The sequence below is a fragment of the Thermobia domestica genome, chromosome 5, assembly GCF_964235325.1.
Source record: "Thermobia domestica chromosome 5, izTheDome1.hap1.1, whole genome shotgun sequence".
NCBI lineage: Eukaryota > Metazoa > Arthropoda > Insecta > Zygentoma > Lepismatidae > Thermobia > Thermobia domestica.
The window spans coordinates 238,734,195-238,757,519 of NC_137458.1; the positions used below are offsets into that span (position 1 = coordinate 238,734,195).

At 35.9% G+C, this 23,325-nt stretch overlaps 1 protein-coding gene across 3 annotated transcripts in view; it reads left to right on the forward strand.

The window, feature by feature from the left end:
• Nucleotides 1–23,325, forward strand: part of LOC145686482 (uncharacterized) — a 168,902-nt gene that overhangs the window by 17,883 nt on the left and 127,694 nt on the right. For 2 of the 3 annotated variants that reach the window (XM_081759833.1, XM_081759832.1), the window contains exon 2: nucleotides 9,793–10,212. The exons of the other annotated variant lie outside the window; for it this stretch is intronic. In XM_081759833.1, the coding sequence (XP_081615959.1) occupies nucleotides 9,917–10,212 (296 nt within the window). In that variant the 5' untranslated portion in view covers nucleotides 9,793–9,916. The remainder of the gene's footprint in view (nucleotides 1–9,792; nucleotides 10,213–23,325) is intronic. 3 annotated transcript variants of the gene reach the window in all.

Here is a 23,325-nt window from a genome sequence, read left to right on the forward strand (position 1 = left end):
GGGGTGAATAGAAGCAATGACTTTATTTTCATTGTTGTTCCTTTTATACTATTGGAAAGGTAAAAAGAAACAGTGTGTTTGTTGAAACGAATTATTTATTTGATATCTGCAAGATATAAGTTCAATAAGACCAACATTATCTAAGTTACAAACTTATAAAACAATACAATGTACAAAGTATGTACAAACGACCATACAGTTTTGATGATATTTGACAAAAAAAAAAAAAAAAAAAAAAAAAAAAAAAAGACTTAACCACTGAAATTACTAGGGAAACTTATCATATACTTAAAGCGTGCTGACCAACTCCTAATAGGACCCAACAGTTTCTTCACAATATCCTCATGTAGTAAGAACGATTCTTCAAAAGTTTCTGAAAATTTCATTGTTTTTGGTGCTCTTATAAAACACTCCCATATATCCACCATGTTCACAATTTCGCACTTGGGTAGTGAATAGCCTTACCGAGTATTTTAGCTTCCCATAAACCTTTACCACAGCAAAATCACCAGCTTTAGAAAACCATCATCTTGTTCGTGATCGTCTGGAATGTTGTCTTCTGGAGTGTTGCCTTCCGACAATACATGGGTTAAACTTAAATCTTTGTCACTATTGTGAAGAGAATAATAGTCGAAGCTCTCTGATGACAAGTGTTCTACATGCATCAACTTTCTTGTTCGAGAGAGATCCGTTCGTTCCGTTGCTGTCGGAGTAAGAGAGCCCTGGTTGAGTTTCGTTGTGATTTGATGAAAGTATCATTTTCAGAAAACAAACCAAAATTCTTACCAGAAACAACATCTATTCGTACTCTCTTCTTCCGTGTTTGATTTTTTTCATTTTCTCGCATGCTCTTGAGAAGACCCATAAGGGAACGGTCTAGAGTCTGAAATGTTTCTTGCTGTTCTGTTTCTTCTCGTTCAGTGTGTCTTTTTGGCAGCATCCTCAGTACTTGGTCTCGAGAAAGGGGAAAAATTCCACACTTTTCAAATCCAGCCCTTATATTTACTTTTTTTTTTTTTTTTTTTTTTTTTTTTTTTTTTTTTTTTTAAGAAGACGGAAATTTGTTCTTAGAGATGGTTGATTCATTCCTATCAGGTCCTTTTTTTCGCTCCTCAAAAATTTTCCACTCCTCAAGAAGTGTTTCTATTCACACCATTAATTAAAAATCATAACAATAACCCAGTAAAGTTAAATTTTGATTACAAATAATTTAAAAAAGGAAAACTTTTACTATGAACCTCATTAAATGAAACAACAAACTACAAAATAGGCATATGTTCAAACGCAACAAATATGAAAATGTCATACTTACCAAGAAAGTTTGCGGAGCGCCAAAATACCGTATAGGATTTCAGTAACATATTAACGCTGCTGCCATCTACCTCAGTGTTCCCAACTCACTTAAACATTTTGTCTCTGCTGTGAACACTTTAGCCATATAAGACTATGTTAAGAAATTTCAGTTTTGTTGATTAATTTATCGTCCAGATACATCCAAAACTAATCTGGGAGTGTTTGTTTCTATTCACCCCCATGTTTCTATTCACCCCATTTGACGGTACCAAATGGGTGTAAATTCCCGCTCAAAGTGGGAAAAAGGGATTTTCTAAAAAAAATACCTTTTTTATCGCGAATATCTCCCTTTGGTACAGGACACGATCTTGCGAATGCTACTAAAAAAATTGTTTCATTGTGAAGAGAATGAGATACAAAGAGTAGTCCTGGGATGAATTGTTTTGATGCTACAGCCGATTTACATATTTTCCCTCTAACAGGGGCACAAAATCGGGGAAAAGGGATTTTTTCTATTAAAAAATTCCCTTTTCGGAATTTTCTCCACTATGGTACATGAAACAGACTTGCAAATAGTACCGTTTGAAAAGTTGGTTCATGGCAAAGGAAACGTACGTATCGTGATTTTAGGATAAATAATAATGTGTCAGGGATTTTTTGAAAAAACTTCTAAATTCACGCTTTTTTAAAAACCCATCGTCCATGTTTGTGACGTCTCTGGCCCCAGGCAGAGCACACGAGACTATAAATTGCCCATAAAATGTATTCTATGATGCTTCCATGCTTGAATGAATGCAAAAAACCCGGTCTAAAAATCTTTACTAGAGACTTATAAGGCTAATTCCGAAGATGGACGCTATGGCAACTATAGTTGCCATATAATTTAAAAGGGTTAAGGGAAGTGGCCAGTAATGTAGTTCTACACGGGGTGTAAATTTCTTTAAGGATACGCACCGAAGAAAACGAAAAAAATATTGCTGAAACGTCTTCGTCGTAAAATTACCACTGTAATGCTTTTACAAGAACAACTTTGATCACATCACTTATTAAAAAATTAAAAAGGTATATATTAGTACAAAATCAAATATGAAACAATACAAATTATTTTCACATTCACCGAATCTTACATAAACTGATCATGCTTGCAGTTGCGGTTTATAGATAGGTGTCATATCGTAAGAAATACAATAATGCTTTTACGTGACGCCATCGATCGAAAAGCGGCTACGAATGGTGTTGCTTTCAGCAACTGAATAAAATTAATGCCTCTGAAACTATGTTATCATATAAAACTATTAATGATAATATCCCAATCTTTGTTCGGGTTTCCCTAACCCAGCTTCAACGTTAGATTTTTAGTTCTAAATTGTAAGATCAGAATAACTCAGAATTATTCTTTTTAATAAATGAAGCAATTTAACGGATAATTTTGACTTCCTTAACTTTTATGATTCGAAGCGTCGAGATGTTTCCATAAGCCTAAAAAGTCATTGGATCTTTATCCTAATCCTTCGCATCTCGAACATGTTCTTTTATTCTTATTCCAATGAATGAAGTTACATGCTCCGGATAGCGGTGGCTCAGTGGTAGAGCGCTTACGTTTGGTAGTGGGATTCCAGCTCCCGCCAAGTGAGCTTTCTATCTGTGGGTGTTTTGAGAATTTCCTGTTTCTTTCAGCTTTCTTTATTTATAAAATATGGTTGGGTCTTCTGTCGCATTGACACACAACCTGATAAATTTGTGCATATGGATATATAAGGAGTACTTTAGACAGATTAACATAACAAGCACTGGGCATTTACAACTCATCTCTGAATAAAGTAGCAGTTACATCTCCAATGGAGCTCTTCTTCCTTTATAGCCTAAATTGTCATTTAATGTGAGAAGGTTGAGAGATATTGTGTTCAGGCTGCTACAAATCATCATCGAATATTGAAGGAAATATAGGGGTTCTAAGAACTGTTTTGTCAGACAGTTCGCTCTGAAGTTTCTTAGATTTTATATCAATTCAAGAGTACATATATTGTTATGACTGAAACATATAAACAAGAATAAAGAAGCATACTAAGATATGCGGAAAAAAAAATTCAGTGGTTTTGGGCTGATCAACACTTCTAAGCATTTTAATTCACAAAATTCAAAGTTAAAATTATCTGAAACTGCTTCATATGTGAAAATGAGCATTTTTGAGTCAGGCTATATTAATAGGAACTAAAAGTTGCAAAGTTTAACCATGACCGGAGTCAGGGTAAAGATTGGGTAAATGAGTTTCACTAACATTAATTTTTATTCACTTGTTAGGTGCAGTACCATTCTTTACAGATTTTTAATCACTGGCGTCACAAGAATAATAATTAGGTTATCTTCGGTAGAACTGATAACTATGTATACAATACAATTTCAAATATAACTAACTAGAGGGGGCTGCGGTGGCTCAGTGGTAGAGCGTTCACCTTTGGTGCTTGGGGTCCCGGGTTCGATCCCAGCCCCCCGCAATTGAACTTTGTGGTGGACAAACACCGTGTGCGTGGGTTTCCTCGGAGTTTTCCCGTTTCCTCCCACTTCCTTCATTCCACCATTTCATTCATTACTCATCATCACCGTCTCCGTTAGCCTAACCGGCATAATCATGGTACGTAAAACTCAGATTTCATTTCATTTTTTAAGTATAATTACTAATGCTGCGCATTGTCGAAGCGAGCGATCCTTCTTTTTTCCTCTCACTAATTTCAACCCCGAACTACACAAGTAAGTCTCTATCTCAAACAAAACTTACATTACGTTTTACGGATAAAATTTTCGACATATTCTACCAAAATCGAATGATTTTGTTTTACGAGAGCTATTTTGGAATATATTTCTTCTAAACTCATAGAGCACATGTGTAGAGTTGGGAAGTTGAAGTAAAATGAACCCTCATTTTTGACCGACTTCAGCTGCATACGTTAGTGATTGTGTAGGAGCTTCAATAAACGTATGCACTTTATTGCGTCAAAATGAAATAATTATCATGTACGCAATTATGGAACATACTTTCTACATCGGGAATAAGACGAAAAGTTCATTTTCCCATTGTTGATCGATTTGAACTCAAGTAGTGAAGATGGTTGTAAAGCCTATAAAAAGTATGCGCCATATTGCATCGAAATTTACTATAAAATCGGAGGGAGTATTCGCCTTATATCAAGGAGTAAATTCATCACTCATTCCTGATTGTTGTTACTTGCAAGCACTGACAATAAATAATAATAATCTGTCAAAATCGAATTTATTTTATTTAATTTTATTTTTTTACGAAAATGATTATGGAATTTGTTTCAAAGATAGTGTGTAGGGGGGGGGGGAGTAATGCATCTTTTGCCCTTCAGTGATCTTAGTTCCGTCTACAGGGAACGATTCGGAAGCCTAAAATAATTTTATCTCCATATTGCGTCAAAATAAAACATTTTAAAAATAAAATTATCGTGGAGCATATTTCTTGAATGAAAGGATGGAGAGGTGTAACCCTTTCATTATTCGAAGATTTTAACTCCAAGCTGTGAAGATAATAGGAATTCTGAAAGAAAAAAAAAAGAAAAAAATTGCAGTACATTATGTTTTGTCGAAGTTGAATAATTTTTAGGTACGTTATCCTGCAAAATGTTTTGTGTCAATATGTTCAAACTTGCAACATTTGATTGTTTTTACGTCCTTTATGAATTGCAACTTCAAACGATAGGGGTTATGTCGGAAGGTTGGAGGAATCTACATCCCAAGTTTCCACTAAAATAAGGTAAGTTCTACAACAGTTACCGTGGAACAGCCGACACACATATACGAATGGTAAAGCTCGCTTCAGTAAGTTAATGTTACTTCAATTTTGAAGGTGTAGATATATATTTTTTTTAATATTCTATACTCAATTCTGTGATAATGTACCAGGTACCTGCAAACTGGAAATTAAAGGTAGTTAGGGAAACCAATTGAAAGTTACGGAGAAGTTTGAAGTTTCTTCTGACGTTTTTGTTTCGGTAACTGAAGAATACTTAAAAATAACAGAAATACCTTTTATGTAAAGCCATTATGAATTATTGAAGGTGCGATAAACCAGTGGATTGGAATATGTGCAACCTACTACGTCACTTGTGCTACTTATTCAGTGACTCTCCAGCTTGTCAAGAAAAGTTTCTTGAAGTCACAGGATGCACAAAATTTCCTGTGAAGTTGTGTGGCATCCGCTGGTTGGATGACATTTTGTTTTCAGAGGGCACTGCAAATTTGGGACTGTGTAATTTAATTTCTACAACAAAGCTCTCAAACACGGAAGTTACAGAAACCATGAAGGATGCAGCAAGCGAAGTGCGAACTGGTTTTCTGCAAAATAGTAGCCATAGTAGTAACTCTTCCTGCGTAGGTATCAGACTTTAATACCAGTGGCCCATTCATCTTTAATGCTGTAGGGAAACTTACAAGATATTATAATAAGATGTGTGAAATCAGAACTGCCGAAATTTACAAACACAGGACTATTAAGTGTTCAAAAGCAGAAAATCCTGTGAGCAAAAATGTGGACATTGGATTTACTGCCATACATTTTTTCGCACAGACAGGAACAGAGACCAGGCAACAACAGAGCAGTCTTTTAAAGTGCAAAGCAGTTAAAGATCTGACTTGTTAGATTCTAAGGTAATTCAGTATTTACTCCATAGGTCAAGAAAGGTTCTCTCTTCTAGACGAACTTCATATGTCTGACATCATAGATAATGTACTTGCTGAAAACTCGGGGAAGAAATGCATCTCTTTTCCCAGTCTAAACTCAGCAGAACTTCAAGTCTTCTGGAGTTGTAACTAGCTTACACCGCTTACATCACTTAACAGACCTTACAGCAGATTTCTTGCTGGCACTGAAGAATACAAAAATTTTGGAAGATAGTAATTGGGCTGATATCCTCGCATGGAAATGCAACGGTCGAAATAGGTTTTTCATCAGTTAATGGAAAATATGCATGAAAGATTTTTGTAGCAGAAAGACATATTCAAAACTAAGTGCAGAAGTTATTGAACACATGCAAATCACCATAGGATGCTGCTTTACGTAAAAGGCTCCAGATACGCTGTGAAGAGTACTTGCACCAGCTGAAGGGAGATAAATGAGTACAACTAAAAGAAGGTGAGAGGAGAAGGTTTGATGTACAGTTGATAGACTTGGAGCAACAAAGGATACGTCTCAAACGGGAAGATGATGAAAAGAAGCTAGTCATTGATACCGAACTGAACGAGACTGAAAAGAAAAGACTTTTATGACGTAAATTTCAGTAATTAACTGGCGCGAAGGTCGTTTGATTTTGTGTTATGTTTTTAAACAAATTATAATTTAATAGTTTTAATTCGAATAAACAGCTGTTTTTCTGTTTGAAAGTTTTGGTTATATTTGTACATATTTTATGTAGATATATGTCATCTTGTTTGTAGACAATTGTGGAGCCTTTAAAAAAAAGAAAAATGGAAGCAATGGTAGAAGCAATAAATATAAGTAACATGTAAAAATTAAAAGAGCTGTATGGTTAAAGAGAATAAAGTATACAACATGTAGTGATGGATGGGTGGTTCATGATGCCGTAAAGCACTTGTCGGTGTTTGTTATAGTGTCTTTAAACAACAACTAGGCTTTGCCAAACTGGGATACGGCGGGTCCGTATGTGGTAGATAGTGGAATGGCCTTTAGGAAAAAAGATTAGGAAAAAGTCCTCCGAATTAAAACTGGAATAAGCATTAGAAATTATATTAATAAAATCATTTTGTATTATTTGTTATTTCCTTGATAAACAGTTGAAATATGTAGATTTACATGTAATAACCATAATTTTATTCATCTCCTTTATATCTTACAGTAGATGCAAATCCATTACATCTACTTCATTCACAAATTACATAATCAATTAAGTCTTAGTATAATAAGTCACATTGCTCACTATGACTGGGCGGCCGTGTCACACACCGAACTTTCTTGCTTTCTTCCTCTCTTCTCAGTTTTACTATCGCGCACAAATAATAAATAGAAGTATATATCGCCGGATTCAAAAAAGCTTAGGGTATAATTTTTATAGAATTTTTTTTTACATAATGTGACTATATATATATATATATAGCGCAAAAATGAAAAGTTTTAAAGTAAAAATAAAAAACCTTTCCCCCCCACATATTTCCTTATGCCGTATATATAAAAAGAAAAAAAACATTAGGTTTATTGTAAACATGAAGAGCACTAATATTGTAGACCATTTAATAACGATCAAAACAACAAAAAAAGTTGATCCGATCATTAGTAACAGAGATAATGACTATTCCGTAAATATTGACATTTTGAACCTTGGAGGGGGGCTGAAGGAAGTTTTAGATGGAAGTTTGGTGATTTTTCTAAAAGTGCTCCTTTGATAATAATCTAGTTTTGGGGTCAAATTCAGCTTTACCGTAATCATTTCTGATGCAAAACCTTTATTGATTGGGCTAAGAGGATTAGGATAAAAAAAAAAACCAAAAATACATACATCCCTATATATTATGATGATTGCTCACTCTACATGAAAATGTAGTACTGTGCCAAGTAAAAGATTCTCATTTCACTTGACAGAATTTCTTTATTTTTATTTATTTATTTACATGAATGCAACGTTTATGAACAAAAATTTAATTGTCGCATATGTTTGTTGTATAGACGTACTTGTATTCAGTTTATAGTGATATGTTTAAAAATCCCTCAGGCTTCTACAAAGTGGAATTTCTCGGCTTTCGAACGTGAAAGTTTACACTCATTATATTACCTATGCTAGTTCTGTTAAGATCATTTATGTAGTTTCTTAATTAAATGTTATGAACAGTTCATTGTGGCCATATTAGAAAGTTGATGAATATAGACTCTGTTCCATATATAGAATTTATTAAAGCCTTATTTTTGTCCCGTTCATGTCTTTATTTGCAAGCTTATGTAACAACATTTTAAGCATCTTAAATTATTACTGTTCGGTTAGTTAGTTAGCACTATGTAACATCATGTTCAAATTTTGCTCTTGATCTTATGTTGATCGGCTACATGCAGAATGGCATCAGATTTGTATACTACACTGTGAATTACTTGCTAAAAGACGATGGAAATTAAGGCCATAATTGTGTATTTTTACAGGAAAAGACACTGGTTATATAGTCTACACCGAAACATTTTTTTTTTTTTTCATATGTGGAGATAAATGTCTAGTTTTTGCAAATCTACTCGAATTTTTCCTGGTTAATTCACAATATCACCATTGAATTACGACATTAAAAATTCATTTCGTATTGTGCCACGTTAAGGCGTGAGATTACATATATGAATTTTACGTTTCGTTCTTTGTGAGTTCTACGTATGTTACAAAATGTTTGCGTTGTACACTCATGTTCAAAATGATTGTCGCATATCTATAACTGTCTTCTTGTAAGAATATAATTTGATAATGATGTTGCAGTGCACTTTTAATACTGATATTATGTGTATAATCGGGAATTGTATATTTGTGGTAAATTTCATAGGAAAAGAATCATATATACGAAAATTAGAATGAGTAAAACAAAATGTTGGTAAACGGAGAAGGAAGTTTTATTTTCGTTTTATTGTTCTTATTTACTGCTCTTTTGACATGAAATTTGCCACATAAATGTCTTTGCCGATTATACACATACTAACATTATAAGAAATACCGAGCGAATTCGTTATCAAATTATATTCTAGAACAATATATTTATAGACATCCGACAATAATTTTGGACATAAGTGTATATATTACATACAACCTTCTTCAATAATACTTTACCGGTTGTTTTAAAAATCGAAAGATAGCAATAAACTTTCATTTCATGTGGTAGTATTGATTTGTAAATTATTATCTTATTTCCCTTCCTTCGCTTGAAGGTTTAACTGTTTATAAAACATTTTTAAATATTTTAATTACCACGAGGCCATGAGTAGTCAATATATGTTGAATATGTATTTTATTTGCATGGTGTTGTCCAGTGTTTGGTTAGAACAAATCGCTTTGTAATAACTAGAAAACTGCGCGAATTGTAACAAATTACAGGTTAGAAAATCAGAAATGAAAACGTTTGTGTGCAATGTATAAAACACACACCATCCAACCAAAAGTCGTTGTTGCTGGTTTGTCGTGTCAAAGTTGTAGGTGAGATTAATGAAGTGAATTATTTCTTACATGTATTTTATTTGGTTGCACTCTGTTCTGTATATCGTCCTTTTTCTAAATTTACGAAAAGTAATGAACATTGTATTTATTTTATTTATTGTATAAACGCAAATGAAGTTCAAATTTTTTAAAATACGATGATGGCCATGTGGCATATACAGATCATCCAAGCATTTGAGTAGGAATTGGATAAGAAACATTTCAGGATAATTTGTTCTATCGTTAACGTTGCTAACGAATTTTGCTACTGTGCGGAAATCCCTCATTAATGACTGATATTCATTTTTTTCAGTGCTCTCAAAATGTTTTGACCATGTAGTAGACCGGAAATCATGTTAGTCATAAACTAGTTGAAGAAATGCTAATTAGCTCACTAGTGCAACTCGAGTAGTGAGTTAAGAAAATAGAAAGCGGAAATGGCAGAGCAGTACCGCGTAGTGGAGTTGGGAGCTTCAATCACTTTGGACCAATTAAAACAAATGTGCCCGAACTTGGAAACAATCAGTGACGGTAGTTACGAATTTACGTTAACAGATCATTCTGAAGGGCAAACTATCAATGCTGTTGCAGGACAGAATATTGGCATTAACCAGGAAATAGCTCAATTTGCTGCATCACAGGAACAGTGTAATACCATTGTAGGACAGTACGAAGACCAGAGTTACGTCATACCAGTTACAGTCAGAGACGAAGGTGTAGATCACAATAATGAGTAAGTATAGTTAGTGTAGTAGTTTTCATTTTGAGGCTAATTCGAAATGCAGCGATACATATGAATATTATGTAACATTAATGATGTAAACAGATAAGTAATTTTGTGTGCATAATGTATTTCTTAGAACTAAAAGATTGTGGGTATTATAATAAAAGTCAGTGTGTGGATTTACAGAAAAAGCATTTGCAAATTAGCTATAGCAAAATACATTTATTAGGAAACCTTATCTTGATACTGGTAGTGAATAGGACTGAATCAAATTTCAAAATTAATTGATGTTAGTTTTACATGATATTCTGAATACCGTACTGAAAGATAAGTAGAAGAAATGTAACTGTAAGCAAAAGAAGAATTAAGAGAGGAAATTGAATTTGCGTACCCGCCAGCGTGGATAATGTTAAAGCAGTGATCACAATGAAAGTACATGAAGTCATTTACTTCTTTTTCAAGGAACTCCAGTTTGATAGCAGTTTTATGTATACGAGATAATACGTAAGCAGATATTGCTCATGTACTTCTATCCATCCTTTTGCCTGGACTTCGTGCTTGTGTAGGTTATCGTCCTTCGTCCAGAGACAAATATTCGGCTTTAGAATCCGCAGAGTTTAGAAAATATATTATGATAGGATATCAACTATTTTTGGTTAGAAAGTTGCAAGTGCACGGATGATTAAGTAAAATCATTTTAGTAGTAGAAAGTATTATATGCAATAAACTTGTTGTAGTAGCATTCGAAAATTTCAAATCTTTAGTATTTATGATCGAATTCAAGGAACATTATTGTTCTTAAGAGAAGTAGCAAACTCTCAGTCTTCCAGTTTTTTTGAAATCTTCATATTGCTGATGCTGGAACAAAGTGAGGAGGGAATAAGGAATATACGTACTATGACTGGAGAGAGAGAGAGAGAGAGAGAGACTGAGACTGAGACTATTAGGTACGTGGTTATACTTCCCAGTTGTTTATTGCTATTTAATTGCGCAAACTCAATGCATTTCAATTCTCTTTAGTACTGTTAACTTCAAATTGTGAAGATTAATTTTTATTTCATTAACTAAGTTAACATGAATTAAAATGCCTGTTAGGGATTCCAAGGAAAAAAAATCCAACTTTCTGTTAAGATTTGGGTCTGTAATGTGAATGAAGAATGATCAAGTTCTGTTACTATCAAACTTTTTAATTACAACTTAGAAACACGTGATTGATTGTATATAAACAATATTGTATTGCAGAATAGTTTGTCAATCAAGGAACTCATTCTGATGTTTATGAAATTAATTGTGAATGCAGTTGTTGGTACGTTGACATGAATTAGAGTGCAAGTTAGGGATTCCAAAGATGTAGTCGTGTCAGGTTTATCAAAACTTCTATTTCGGCATACAGATAATATAAATTATATACGTATGTGTTATAGAATCTAGTAAGCACTCCTTTTATCACTGTCTCAACTATACATGTAGTTTTTACTTTGTCTCCACAAGTGGTAGCACATTCCCGCCATCATAATTACTTGCGGAGCAGTAACAAGATCATTCAGAACCGAATTCCGTTACGTGGTATCGCTACTGTCAGTGACAAGCGAAAGATTATTTAGTTGAGTTTGTAATCGTTGCAATTGCATATCGTATTTAAATAATTGAGTGAGTTGAAAGGTAGACAACATTAATTTACTTTTAAACACGCTTCATTCAAAACTTTCTTAAGTTAAAAGTTGAGTATATATTTGACCTACAGGATTTGTAGCTTTGTATTCATTAAAGGATTGGATTCAGAAGTTACTAATGGAAAGTCGCGATGCTGTCAGCTATCATAATCATAGTATACGACACTAAGGTACTTTAGGTGTGCATCGCCTCGTTCATCTCAGTTGCTTTATTACTGTTGCAGAGTCCTCCGAAATTCGGATATTTATAATACTGTAGCACCCTTAGTTGTCAACACTAAATAAAAAATGTGGTAGTTGAATGTTTCGTTTTACATTTAATTTGAAATATAAAATAACCTGACGCAGTGCTGTTTTAAAAAATGAAATTATTGAGATGGCAGATCTGTTAATCTGGTGCTATTATCGAGTATGTCAGACTTTTCCCCCCTTTCTGATATTTGCTTAATTTTCAGCTATTTCTGTCAATTAGTTTAAAAGTTACAAGGAGGGGTCACTTTAAGTGGTTCACCCTATAGTATATATATCGGGTGTTGCAAAATAAGTGTTACAACTCTTGGGAGGTGACTCCTGCCACTGAGACAAGAAAAAAAGTTCTCTTGAACTTTCGGCTATCGGACATAGTTTCGGATCTACAAGGTGCCGAAAGCGTAAGCAAATGACTTTCGGACGCCAATAGTTCGGGAACTATCCAACGTAAAGAGAGCGGGTAAAAAATTCACTGAAGAAGTCATACGTGCTGTATTGAATTTTGCATGTTTCACAATCCTACCATGCACGCGCAAGGGATTCCCCAAAGGAACGTAGGGAGTCCCAGATAACCTGCCAAATGAAAATTTGTCTAAATAGACATGAATTGATAGGGTTTCTACCAGGTAATAACAATTCGTTTGTATTAAGTCGATATCTGGAACAAATGCAAAATGACGGACACCTCCATGCCCGTTGTGTGCGCTTGCATAATCGCCAGGTACGGATGCTGGCCAATAGTGACGTTCTGAGTATTAAGTGTAGCAAATTTGTACTCAAATGCTCTAGAAAGATATCTGGAGTGTCGGTAGAGCACAACAGATGAAGCAGGGTGATTCACATGTGTGGAAACACTTAACGAAAAATGCCCAGAAATGCACTCATACTCAGTAAACGTGAGTTCAAGGCGTCGGAAATGTAAGGATTAGCGTCAAGAACATGAAAGCCATTGCCAATACACCAATAATATTCCCTCAATCCGATGCAATATGATCTGCACGATTGCATATTGATAAGGCCAAGTTGAAATTGTGCAAGGGGACTCACAAAGAAACTGTTTAAACTAAATGAATGTCACTAGTGGGATCGCATGATCGATATTGAAACGTGGCCAATGAGTGTGTTGATATCAATATGTAGCTAATAGACAAATGTCAACATGTCCCACTACTGCTGGGACACCGTCCCAAGTGCGAAAACTAGGAAAACAATGTTGTACATTCTGTTATTAAATCTGGTGCACTTTTTGATAGAACGTAACTAGAACACGATTGTATCAATGTCCCTCTTTGTTTGGGACATTGTCCCACAGTCGACACATTTGAACAGAAATATCTTAATCCATGGTTCAAATTCTGATAGGGCGTGAAAATAACAAACTTGTATCATGTCCCAGTCTTCTGCGACATATGATGTACTCGAAATATAGGAAAACACCTCCAGAAATAAGTATCTTACACACAGTTGCACATTCCAAGACAAAGACGAAAATGAACTAATTTGGCACATGTAACACTACTGCTGGAACACCATACATATGGAAAATAAAACGACATGAGAAATAAGAAGAAAGGTCTTAAAGCTCTGATTGTTTACAACTGTGCAGTAGGAGTAACAAAATGTAACACACAAGCATGTCGGGAGGCTGTACAAGAGAGCTTGCCAAACAAAGTGGATACTCCTCAAAGAAATAAATACAGAGAAAGTGAGGCTCCTTCGAAGCCTCAGGGCTAAAGCGCTCGCTTTCGCTCGCATGGTCGCAGTTTCCAATCCTACTGAGAACTCACGGCCTCCTATTCAAGTCCCGAGTAGTTAATTTCCTATTTTTCGCACGTGGGACGGTGTCCCAGCAGTAGTGGAACATGTTGACATTTGTCCATTAGCTACATGTTGATATCAATTGGCCACATTTCAATATCAATTATCCGATCCCACTAGTGACATTCATTTAGTTTACCCAGTTTCTTTGTGAGTCCCCTTTCACAGTTTCAATTTGGCCTCAGTTGTTGCATCCTTACTGCTATGCAACAGTGCACCTCATATTGTATCGGATTGAGGGAATATTATTGGTGAATTGGTGAATGGCTTTCATGTTCTTGATGCTATTCCTTACATTTCCGACGCTTTGAACTCATGTTTACTGAGTATGAGTGCATTTCTGGGCATTTTGTTTAGTGTTTCCACACATGTGAATCACCCTGCTTCATCTGTTGTGCTCTACCGACACTCCAGATATCTTTCTAGAGCATTTGAGTACAAATTTGCTACACTTAATACTCTGAACGTCACTGTTGTCCAGCATCCGTACCTGGCGATTATGCAACCACACACAACGGGCATCAAGGTGTTCGTCATTTTGTATTTGTTTCAGATATCGACTTAATACAAAACGAATTATTGTTACGTGGTAGAAACCCTATCAATTCATGTCTATTTAGACAAATTTTCATTTGGCAGGTTATCTGGGACTCCCTACGTTCCTTTGGGGAATCCCTTGCGCGTGCATGGTAGGATTGTGAAACATGCAAAATTCAATACAGTAGGTATGACTTCTTCAGTGAATTTTTTACCCGCCCTCTTTACGTTGGATAGTTCCCGAACTACTGGCGTCCGAAAGTCATTTTCCGACGCTTTCGGCACCTCGTAGATCCGAAACTATGTCCGATAGCCAAAAGTCCAAGAGAAATTTTTTTTCCTGTCTCAATGGCAGGAGTCACCTCCCAAGAGTTGTAACACTTATTTTGCAACACCCGATATATATATATATATATATATATATATATATATATATATATTGGATACATACTTCCAAACGGATAATATCATTTAAATTAATAAATTATTATCTTTCAAATAAAAAAATACCTTGAACCGTCCCAGAAATAAAATATTTTCATATTTTATTGAAAATCACATGTGGGGAATGGTGCCCATGGTGCCATCGTTAGTGACCTGTATCTCTTGGCAGGAATTTTTTGGACAAGACAAAAAAATCTTACTTTGTCCTGAATTTTAACATGTGTTAAATTTAGTAACATCTGAGACTACCAAGGTAAGATATTTTCTTTACCTCCCTGATTGATGTGGACTATGCCGGAAGAATAAACGGTTTTACCCATTTTAGTAACAAACTAATACGAGGAGGAGTCCGAAAATAAGTTTCTCCAGGAAAGCGAACAACAATGGGGGAAACAAAACAGCGGTTACACCCGTACACACCCGACACAAGTGGGTATCGTTCGCCCGCGATCATGCAGACGGCGCCGTCGCAGCGCCTGCGCAAAGCGGAGACGAGTCTGAGCGTGGTAGCTATGGAGAGAAGGCGCGTTTTGACTTCGTGATCAAAGGAGGAAGTCTAAGTGGTTGTCCACTATGAATGGGCACGTGGCATATCGTTAGCAGAAATCTATAATCGCCTAGTGGAAGTCACATCTGGTGTTCTGCTGTTGGAATACGAGTTTTTGTATTCCAGCGTCATAGTGCTCCGCCGCCAGCATATTGAGATACGTTGTCACGCCTCGTTTAAGTTCTTCATCGCTGTCAAATCTTTTTCCTACCAGAAAGTCTTCAAGCTTCGTAAAGAGATGAAAATCCGAATGGGCCAAGTTCGGGCTATACGGTGGATGGTCGAAGGTTTCCCACTTGAATTGCTGCAGAAGTTGTGATTTCGCAGCTGCATGGGGCCTGGCATTGTCATGAAGGAGAATGACGCCTGTAGACAACAGACCTCGCCGTCGATTTTGTATTGCCTGCCGTAATTTCTTTAATGTTTCACAATACGCATTAGCATTAATTGTGTCTCCACGGGCCATAAAATCAATGAGCAGTACACCTCGTCGATCCCAGAATATGGGTTTCCTGGTGGACGGAATTGTCTTGAATTTTTTTGGTTTGGTTGGTGAATGAGCGTGATGCCACTCCATGGGCTGTCGTTTACTCTCAGGTGATGCATAACAAACCCATGTTTCGTCCTCTGTAATGATGCGATTCAGGAAAGAGTCTCCTTCATCGGAATAACGTCCCAAAAACGTTAGTGCTGCAGTTATACGCTTGGTTTTGTGCTCATCTGTGAGTATGCGAGGGACCCACCTTGCACAGATTTTTGAATAATGCAGATGGTCTTTGACAATTTCATGAACAATTGTTCGATACACATTAGGAAAATGTTCACAGAGTTCATCAATTGTGACGCGCCGATCGTTCCTCACGCATTCGTCTACTGACCTCAGCAGTTCGTCTGTAATGACAGATGGTCTCCCTGAACGCTCCTCGTCGTGTGTACTCCCGCTCCCCAGGTCTAAGTTGCGACACCAGCGCCGAACAGACGACTCGTCCATCACATTGTCTCCATACACCTCCTTTAATTGGCGATGAATTTCACAAGGTCGAACGTTTCGTGCATTAAGAAATTTAATCACGGCCCTCACTTCACAATTGGCGGGGTTCTCAATTCGTTTAATCATTATAAACGAGCACAGACGCAACACACGCACTGCTAGCGTCACGCAACCTCGCACAGAGCAGGCAGACAAGCCACTGACGCGGTCTGACCTTGCCCAGCGGCTCCCCGAGTCGTCAGAGCTTCATGTGGCGCAAACGGGTACCACTTTCCGGATGGCCCTCGTATGTTATTCCATTTGAGAATCTTTCCCGTAGGAGTTCAGATGCTAATCCCATGTATTACTGTGTGTTTGGGTTTCTCAAATGGCGTCTTTAATCACGCGCGTTCACACGATAAAAATGCCTCTGGAAAACCTGCAAACAGTAGTGGGAGAACTGCAACGAAGTCTGCTCCAGTAGAAATTGAATGTGAATTGGTTTATGCCGGTGGCCATCACATTGTGCTTGATCTATGATGGCCATTAGGAACATCTTAGGTAAGCAAGAACTTAAATTTCCTCGGAAGAGAACGGATCAGCCTTTGTAACAAACCGATATTTATTTTTTATTTGTAATATCGGAGACAAGAATGTATACAGACGAGCTTCTTCCTATATACGCTATTGAAATCCGTTTTGATCTCTGCACAGCGAAAGAGCCAATCAACATTCGATTTCGTTGCAAGAAGTTGACGCTGCCATCGACTTTCTTAACGTGACGCCATGAGTGTCATACCAATCAACATACTTTTATCTGCTTCGCTTGTCTTTAAGAAGTAGATTCAATGTGGGAAGATCTGGTAGAAATCTATTGTATATGTGTCTTCTATTGATTTGTTTCTGCTATTGTAGCCACTAGTAACTTTAAGTAATCACGTGTTTATTTCATTTTAGTTTCTTGAGCTATTATATCTAGTCTTGGTCACTTATTTTCGTGCTTATTTTGTTTGTGCACACCACATGCCAATCAACGATTAGATTCAAAATTTCTATACCAGGGTGCATATCGGTCACGAAAGTCATGAAAAAGTCACGAAATCAGAAAATGGGGATGAAAGTCAAGAAAAAGTCACGAAATTTAGCTTTTGGGTCTCGATTTTTTTTCTCAAATATAAGTGTAGACTGGAAAATTTTCTATAAAACGTCAAAATTCACCACCAGAAATGTCAATAGTCGGCTTTAGACACTACCAAATCGCAGGCAAAGCAAGCTTCTATCGCATGCATGAAAATACGGCTTAATTCGCACCCAAATTCGACCCCAATTTTGTCACCTCGTATTCGATATTGTCATTAGCGGTTAGCCATTTTTCTTTATATATGTTGTCACTCTTCGAAATGTGTATGTTTGAATAGTTAAGGTCACGAGAGTATGGATAGTTCTGTTTTGTAAATGAGTGTCAGTTTGAAAAGGAACTTCAAATTTTGGTTCGCTTAAGTGATCTTTGATATAATATTTTCGTAAATTGGGATTAAACAGTTTTAAGAATAAATGTAAAAAGATAGTATACAGTGACTATTTGGAAGTATTTATCTTTCAGGATAATGTATCTGAGCATTTGAGTAATGTAAGCATTGACATCAATGTCAGTTATCTTGTTTATACACAAAACAATTAAAAAGCGTAAGCTCGTAACGTACCCAGTAACACAAAATAAGCCAGTCCATAAATGACCCACTTGAGTTCTTTCTTTTGATATGAACTCAAACTGAATTTTTGTATAGTATTAATCCGGACCCTATTATCGTAATGTAGTGGCTGATATTGCTTCCATTTGCAGAACTGTTATTTCTAAGATTTGTCAGGTGTGATTCAGGTACAGTAACAAATAACGCAGTATTATTTTTGACAGAATTTACAGTTGATCCTTCTGCCATTTGTTTAACCTTGGCTGACTAACAAACTGTGTTGAAATCTTGGTCGATACGAAATATTCATATTAAATAATTTTTGACATATACCAGCGTAATTGAAGTTTAGTCAAGTTTGAAGAGCCTGGACGAGTATCGCATCGCGTTTAAATAAGATGATGCCAACAAATAAGTTTGCTGCTGCTTTTTTTCTTCTTCTTTCTTTTAATATGATTTCGTAATGAAATCTATCTACATGTTTCTAACCTCGTAGTTATAAAACGCTTTACACCGAAGAGCAGTATAAGATATGCATATACATGTTTGTTATTAATTAAGTACTTACGGATTTGTGGCAAAGTATAGTGTGTTTTGGAAAGTATTGGATTTCATGTCTGGTAATTGGCGCTTGTGATTAAGATTTACAAAAATAAAAATAAAATTAATAGCATTAGGCAAAAACCGAAATATCACTTTTAATGGAGGATAAAAGGAGAAATTCGGATTTAAATTAGGATTTTTTTTTTATCAAATCAAATGGTCACATGTATTTTGTAAATATGGAAGTGCAGAAAGAAATTTTCGTAGACTACCATTCACATCAAGTGTAACAAGAAGTAAACAAACATTACTAGAAAAACTCTTGCTGTAGTCAGTAGGCTCAAATAAATTTTGCTGTTGAGAATTTTGGGAATCCTTTAAAATGATTCGACGTATTAACAGGAGTTAATTATCATAAAAAGTGAATGTTTGAGAATATTTTCTTGTCGAAATACTTGTGACCGGGGTTTCTACCCGCTCGTCTAGTGGTTAGCGCGTGTGCATTAGTTTATGTTGTCCCTCGTTAGATTCCCGGCGGTAGAGGACAAAAATGGGAAATTTAAATCATTCACTTTCATTAATCATAACGTCACGGTCAACCTAAAGGGCATAACCGCGACGTTAAAGTAAAATAAATAAATTTCGTTTCACTTGTGACCAGAGATCGGATTTTGTAATGGACATCATTGCCGTATGGAGGAAACAATAGGAGAATCCCTATCTGTTTCCAAGTTGCTTGTATGCATTCAACCAAAAATGTACCAGATGGGCAATTTTTTATTTATTTATTTGGGGGGGATAAAAAGTATTTGTGATATTTAACCGTAAGTGTTACATATGTATATCTTGAAATTATATTGCGTTTACAGAGTCTATAGTTGTTTTCTTATGTCTGCAATTGTTGCGATTGTTTAGTCGTAGTTTCTGCTTTCGAATTTCTATTGTTTGTAAATCTTGCGACTATGTTTTTAAGTCTTGCGACTAAATAATGTGACACTATTATGAAATTTATGTAATTGTTTGATAATAATATGTCTGTGAAACTTACGTCTTTATTCTGTGATTATGCAAAATTAAACATACAGTGGCTACAGTTACATTATATAACAAAAAGTAATTAGTCTTCTTTCCCCCCCCCCTTTTTTTCATCATTCTTTGTTTCTTTTGAAAATTGTGAATATTGTAATTAAATAGAATACTGGCTTAATATGATACACACAGACATTAGGGCAAGCATAACGTGTGTCGTGTAATGCAGTGTCTAGTGAGAGGCTGAAGTGACTAAGTATGAGGTCATTTCATGTCATGGCATGACCATACAATCTGTAGCAATGAAAGTCCATCACATGCATTCTAAGGGCATAAGAAGGTACTTTTCAGTGCCATCAACAGATTGTGTCCGTACATATGAATTAATGTCAGGAGGCAATCGAAAGATACATACATAAAAATTCATTATTCAATTTTTTAGTACAAATGAACACAAAGTACAAAGACGCAAGCAGTACTATGGGAACGTACCTAGTAAACAGCTAATAAATAACATTTAAAAATATCCCACAGCTTCCACATTCTTACCTACGGTGGGGAAGGCATTGATTGGTCTTCTATATTGAAAGATCACAAACTGCTAATGATATTGAACGCCTCCTCTGTCGTTGGCTAAAATCTGTGGACACTGTGGGAGACTATTCGAAAGATGTTTACTTTATGCTACTTACGTACCATACCGTTCTGTTCATTTGTGCATATTAAAGCCTGATCGAGCACTGAAATATATGTGTATATTTCAGTTGCTCCCTGTCGTTAGCTCCTGCACCATCTGTTGGTGGCATTAAAAACATCTTACAGTGGCCTTGGAACTTGTATAGTGTTCTTCCAATCCTGTATCTTTTTGTTGGCTGTAGCACAGTTTCACTTATGAAATTATCCTCGTACTTTATTTAAGAAAAAGGTTAAGTGAAATGATTATTTACTTGCACACTTAAAGAAATTAAAGCCAATGAGAGAAATTACACCATCAGAAGTTTTCAGAGAATGGCTCAAATCTAGTGATATTTATATACAGTGTGTTCGAAAAAGAACTCCCTAGTTTAATGTGTCTTAGAATCTGTACAAAGTGACATACACTATTGTAGTTTGTGGTGTTTGATTCATCAACTCTCCAAGTTTGGTTCCCCTGCAGTTGGCAGGTCTGCTTGACCTTGAGACGGCACCAGTACTGTTTTTTTCCTCTGTTTCCTCAGTTCAGTTCAGGCAGGCGTGCAGTGCAGAGCAACTCAGCAACAATGTGTACTCCGCAACAGAAAGCGCAGTGTGTTATTTGGCTTGTGAAAACTGAGATAGTTATAACAGTGCAACGTAATTTTAGACGTCAGTATTGTGGTGAACCACCTACAGCAAAAACTATCCGTCATTGGCTAAAGTCTTGAAAGGAAACCGGTAGTTTTTTAAAAGCAAAATCACCAGGTAGACAGAGAACTTCTGAAGATGTTGTTGAACAGATCCGTGTTTCTTGTGTTCGGAGCCCGAAGAACAAAACTTGAAGGAATTCTCTTTCATGATATGTACTCATCGATATAAGTTTTCATTTCCCAATAAATTTTATACTTAAAACTAGGGAGTTCTTTTTCAAACACCCTGTATTTATCCTCTTATGGTCTAAGCAGTTCAACAAATACAAGAAAAATAAATCACCTTTGCTGAAATATTGTTAATTAAGGAGTTAGTCCGTGGGAATTTTTTTATTACTCAGAATTAATTATTCTAGTATGGCAACTTTTGAATATTACGTGAGATTAATTCTTCTGAGTCTTCAGTAAATTAAGTTGTACTAATTTTTATGGAACAAATTTGAGTTAAGAGCAATCATATGTAGGGCACAGTGGTAGAGCGTTTACCTCTGTTGTGTGGGGTCCATAGTTCGATCTTTCGCCAAGTAAGTTTATGCTGGACAGCATCGTGTTCGTGGCTTTTCTCAAGGTACTCTTGTTTCCTGTCACCTTTCATCACTCACTTGCTTCAATCATCGTCCCCCGTAACCTAAAAGTCATAAACGTGGGACGTTAAACTGAAATATTTCAAGATCAATCGTAATCATGGGACAAAAATCGCAGAGAGTAATTAAAATTTATCTATGGCTTAAAAAGTTAATTGTATATTGTCAGACCTGGTCCACTTAAATTTGAATTCGTTACGGATCATCGGTGGCATTAAATTTACTTTGGAGGTCGGAACTGATCCAGTCAGTTAATAGCTGTAGGACTTTCCAGTACTGAATTTGGCACATTAATAAACGTAAAATGTAGTTATTTCGGAATTCACAATCGCAGGGCTCATAGCGACTAAAAGTTACTTTTTTTCAAGTTGGTCACTAAAAGTTACTTTTTTGGGAGGTAAAGTGACTTTTTCGTGTGATTTATGTTTTGTATTGGCAGTTTTTTAAAGAAAAATATAAAAATAAATGAAAAAAGGCAGAAACTTGTCACTCATTACTCTTCTGAAAACTTCAGTACTTGCTGCCACTTTTGGAACAATCAATTTTATTCTCACTTCAGCTTTTATTCTTTCTAAAGCACAGTGGATGGTTGGTGGATGCTTAAGCTCTCAAGGTGGGGTTGAGAACCCTCCTGTGTATTCTTTCTTCTGTCGTAATAGTCTTTTAGTTGTCTCTCGTAATAGTTAACGCTCCGCTCAACGTTGTGTGTTTGTGTGGTTCATCATGTTCGTCTTGTGTTATACTTTTTGTATGCTCTTCGTAAGAGTAGGCGATGAATTTGAATAATTCATGGCTTTGAGAACTCTCAATGCTAAGTTAAATATAATGTCTGGGATGAAGAAATTCGGAAATAGGCCAGAACTGGTTCCACTTACTCAAAAGCTTCTTACATCTGCTAAGTCTGCGTACCGTAACTACAAAGCATACTTAGAAAACCTAAGAAAGGAGGAAGCTCAAAAAGAAAAAGTAAAGAAGAAAAGATGAAACAACAAAGAGAGAGGCGATGGAGAAATTGGCAAAGGAAAAAAGGGCCATGATGAGATTTTGGCAGGGTTTGAAAAAACCCGGGTTTTTCTGAAAAAGCCCAACCCACCTGGGCCCATATGGGTTTTTTCGGGTTTTATTGGGTTTTATCAAAATATTTCAATGTCTTTGGGGTAAAAGTGTTAAAATATGATTTATATTTCAAGATTATCATTGTCACAACTTGCAACCATTTTCTATTAACTGTTGTTTTGAAAAAAATGGCCGCCATTTTGAAATTTTATGTTGGATCATCGCTAAAATATATACAGCTAATTTAGAGTATTTCGTGCTTCTACTCTAAAAATTTCGACTTAAAAGACCGAAAATTGCACGTTGTAGCGTGCATACCCGCTATTTTGAAAAAAAAAAAAAAGACACCATTTTGAAATTTTACGTTGGTATGCCGCCAAAATCTATACAGGAAATTTAGTGTGTCTCGTGCTTGTACTCTGAAACTTTACACTTAAAAGACCGGAAGTGATTTCCTGTAGTATGTGTGGTACAAGCAGACGAACGAACAAATGCAGATTGAATCATCCCAGAAGCCTCAGTGACGTTTGCCAAATATGAACACCAAATATATTAATTTAACAGCGTAAAATATATATATATATTTTTATTGTTGA